This window comes from Argentina silus (genome assembly GCF_951799395.1).
Source record: "Argentina silus genome assembly, chromosome: 3".
In the NCBI taxonomy this organism is placed as follows: domain Eukaryota; kingdom Metazoa; phylum Chordata; class Actinopteri; order Argentiniformes; family Argentinidae; genus Argentina; species Argentina silus.
Window position 1 is genome coordinate 20,044,859 of NC_139657.1, and position 4,117 is coordinate 20,048,975.

A 4,117-nucleotide genomic window follows, 5' to 3' on the forward strand; every position below is an offset into this window, starting at 1 on the left:
GAAGGCAAGGCAACAATTATGTAAGTAGGTAGTCTGATGGAGAGATCCATCCCAAATAGCTGTGTGCAGGGCTTAGAGAGTGAGAGGGCTGTCCAAGAGGAGGTCACTGACCCTGGCAACATCATAGAAGAAGGCCATGGTGCTAGCACTGGAGAGAAAGAGAGGAGAGGAGGAGTGGGGAGGAGGAGGAGAGGAGAAGAGGAGAGGAGAGGAGAGGAGAGGAGAGGAGAGGAGAGGAGAGGAGAGGAGAGGAGAGGAGAGAGGAGAGAGGAGGAGGAGGAGGAAAGAGGAGTGAAGGTGAGGGGGAGAGGAGAAGAAAAGAGAGTGACGGTGAAGATAGAGGAGAGGAGGAGAGAAGAGGAGGACTGGAGAGGGGAGTAGAGAGAAAAGGAGTGAAGGTGAGAAGGTGAGGGGGAGAGGAGGAGAGAAGAAAGTGAAGGTGAAGAGAGAAGAGAGGAGGAGAGAAGAGGAGGAATGGAGAGGAGGCGTAGAGAAGAGGAGTGAAGGTGAGAAGGTGAGGGGGAGAGGAGGAGAGGAGAAGAGGAGCACTGTGTGTGGGCAGGATCACTGGCAGGTACCACTGTGTGTGGGCGCTAAAGAGAGCAGAGGACTACTCCTAAAAGAGAGAGGGAGGGAGAGAATGATGGTGGCTGCCGTGTGTGGGAGGAAGAGGCAGTGGGTGAGGAAGGTGACACACACTCAGACAGTGTGTAAATGTCAGAAATGATGTATGATAGATACAGTATTGATCTGTGTGTGCGCGTGCATGCATGTGTGTGCACGTGCATGTGTGCAAGTGTGTGTGTTTCTATGTTTGTGTGTGTGTGTCTACGGTGTAAAGCATGTTTTGAGAAGGTACTCCCTGCGGTGGATGTACTTTAAGCCCACAGGGTGTGTGAAGAGGAGCATTGGAAAAAGAAGGGCATGGTGCAGAAACTGAGAATCATGCATAAAAACATAACTCCATCCATCTCCTCCATCCATGAATTGAAATGATAGTGCTATCATTAGCCTCCATTAGATCCACTAACTGGAGCGCGCTCTCTCTCTCTCTCTCTCTCTCTCTCTCTCTCTCTCTCTCTCTCTCTCTCTCTCTCTCTCTCTCTCTCTCTCTCTCTCTCTCTCATATAATCAATTGTCAATCATGAAATTCTGCTCTAAAACTATAGGCTCAAAGCTCACTATGACAGGGCTTTTAACAACTCCCAGCTCTAAAAGCATGCCTACCATTGTAATGAGACAAGTCCCTGAAGCTGATATAACAGGAAGAAGCCTTGAAGTAATCATTCCTGAGGCGGCAGCAGGATCCACCTTCCTCTGACCTTTGAGCCTTTAGTTTGGAATACAGGGCAAGACTACATTTGGTAGTTCCCCCTAACTTTCAACCAAGAAGAAAATGTATACATTCTACTGTTCATCAAAACTAAGGAGGGTGAAACCAAAGGAGGGAATGAGGGGTAGGACATGAGGCAACTAGCCATAGACAGAAAGCAATACGAAGGTACAGCAGAACGCAGCACAGTATTAAAGTGACAACAACAACACACATGAACAGGAAGCTCCAATCTGGAAACCCCAGCAGTGGCCAAAAGGTGCTTGACCCATGCTCCTCTCTGATCCACCCCATAACAACAAACATCCTTCCCACAGCGTAGAGCACGGACCTCTGCTGAGACAACCCATTGACCGTCTAACAAACTTTGAAGCTCCATCGAAGGCTTCCTATACAAGGACCACACACCAATAACATTCTTGGCATTCCTCTGATATTCATGATACTATAACACTATTATACTATTACAGTATGCCGTTATGTGACACTGAAAGAAAGAGAGAAATTGTACATCAAAAATAAATAGCATGCCAAAAGCCTGCTTCAGTTAGCTACGATATAACTGTTGTCTGATATGGCCTCTTTTTCACAAGTGACTTGCAATATAAAACTGAATCCATTATGTACCATACGTTTTATACCTCATACAAGCTAAAAAGCCTCTGGGTCACACTTTATGAATTTTATAAAGCCAAAGACATCATTGTATCACATCACATTACATCACATTACATCATCATCTTGAAAATGTATAGTTCACTTCAAAACACTGTAGACTTACTGTATAATCCACAAACCTGCCACACTGTGTCTATCCCCATCCATTCAAACTGCTGCAATTACCTGACACTGATGTCCCTCCATCAGATGTTCACTAGTCCCATAGCTGACAGCAAAGTCCACTCTCCACTACTGAAGCCTGACAGGTCTGAGATGGAATGCAGCTCTTAACTGATACCAACAGCAGACAGGCACATCAATCTCCCCAACTCCCACTTCTCCTTCTCTAACCACCTGATCACTTCTCCTTTCTCCTCCTCCTCAGTTCACCACCTCATCCCTCGCTCCCGCAGATGTTCAGAGATCGACTCTCTCATCCTCGGAAACCACAAACAAACCCATTACTACATCAGTTGATCATAATCTGCTCTTTAACCCAATACGGTCTAAGAAGTAATTTCACCACCACACACCCAAATAAACACACACACACACACACACACACACACACACACACACACACACACACACACACACACACACACACACACATACACATGCACCAGTGTACACATAAACCCATATACATATACACACAGACACACACACACAGCTGCTACACAGACCTGTAGAGTCCAGCACCTCCTCGATGAGTGGAGGTAATCGCAGTCCGTCCATGGCCCCCCTGCAGCTGTAGCAGAGAGAGAGAGAGAGAGAGAGAGAGAGAGAGAGAGAGAGAGGGAAATAGAGAGAGAGAGAGAGAGAAAGAAAGAGAACGAGAGATGACGGGGGAGGGACAGAGTAGGCGAGGGGGTCAGAGGCTCCGCACGCCCACCTCAGCTGCAGGGAGAGACGAAACACACGAAGAGCTGAAGCACAAGCACAGCGACACACACACACACACACACACACACACACACACACACACACACACACACACACACACACACACACGCTCTACCTCGGGAGAATTGGTGGGTTCCAGGGAGCTCAAGCTCTGCTCCGGAGCGTGGGAGAGATGCCGAGAGAGAAGAGGGGAGGAGCAGAATGCAGGGAAAGATGCAGTTTTCCAGACGGCAACCTCTGTGTCTCTCTCTCTCTGATCTGTAGCTGCCTGCGCAGACCTCTGTCTCCCTCTGTCTCCCTCTGTCTCCCTCTGTCTCTGTTTCCTCTCTCTGTGGCTATAGTGCTTGTACCAAAATTCTCTAAGCTTTTTTGCACTCCCTCTTGCTCTCTCCTGCTCACACACACACCCTTACACACACACATACACACACACACACACACACACACACACACACACACACACTGTGCCAACTGTATTTACCTATAATGAGAACCAGACGTGGTGTTGCTCTGCAGGCTGACAGCTAGCACTGCAGATTGTTGATCATTTCCCCTCCATTGTTCGTTTCCTCCCCCTGTCCTCACCCTCCACTGGGCTGAGACTCTGAATCTCTCTCTCTCTCTCTCTCTCTCTCTCTCTCTCTATCTATCTATCTATAGTGTTTACAGCTAATGAACAGTGGCTCTCATGCTAAAAACAACATCTGAGGTACCCACCCCCCACACCCCCTGTCTTTCTCCTTTGCTATCTACTTCCTCCTTTCTTTCTTTCTTTCTTTCTTTCCTTCTTTCTTTCTTTCTTTCTTTCTTTCTCTCTCTCACTCTCACATCTGGCAGCTTATCTAAGAAACAAGCCAGAAATGCATTGTGCTATGAGAGAGACAGACTTAGTAAAAATATGTTGAGAGTGTAGAGTGGAGAGGAGAGGAGAGGAGAGGAGAGGAGAGGAGAGGAGAGGAGAGGAGAGGAGAGGAGAGGAGAAGAGGAGAGGAGAAGAGGAGAGGAGAGAGGGCCTGACTTAACCTCTCGCTGGCCTCCCCTCCCTGGAGGATGTTCATATCACAACACTGTCACAGACCAGGAAGCCATATACATGAATCAGGGAACATGTTTTTAACCGAAAGATAAAAATATAAAAATGTGTGTGTGTGTGTGTGTGTGTGTGGGGGGGGGGGGGGGGGGGGCGGGGGGCTAGGGTTGTTTCATCAGCTCCACATG

General features: G+C 47.9%; 1 protein-coding gene across 3 annotated transcripts in view; it reads right to left on the bottom strand.

The window, feature by feature from the left end:
• LOC310802815 (uncharacterized protein) overlaps nucleotides 1–3,583 on the bottom strand; it is a 19,214-nt gene extending 15,631 nt beyond the window's left edge. For 2 of the 3 annotated variants that reach the window (XM_083667383.1, XM_083667381.1), the window contains exons 1-2: nucleotides 3,381–3,583; nucleotides 2,680–2,744 (exon numbers count right to left, since the gene is read on the bottom strand). In XM_083667383.1, coding sequence (XP_083523509.1) covers nucleotides 2,680–2,731 — 52 coding nt within the window. In that variant the 5' untranslated portion in view covers nucleotides 2,732–2,744; nucleotides 3,381–3,583. Of the gene's footprint in view, nucleotides 1–2,679; nucleotides 2,745–3,014; nucleotides 3,318–3,380 lie in introns of those variants that run through there. The other variant, XM_083667382.1, reaches the window with a different exon arrangement.
• Nucleotides 3,584–4,117: the final 534 nt, after the last annotated feature.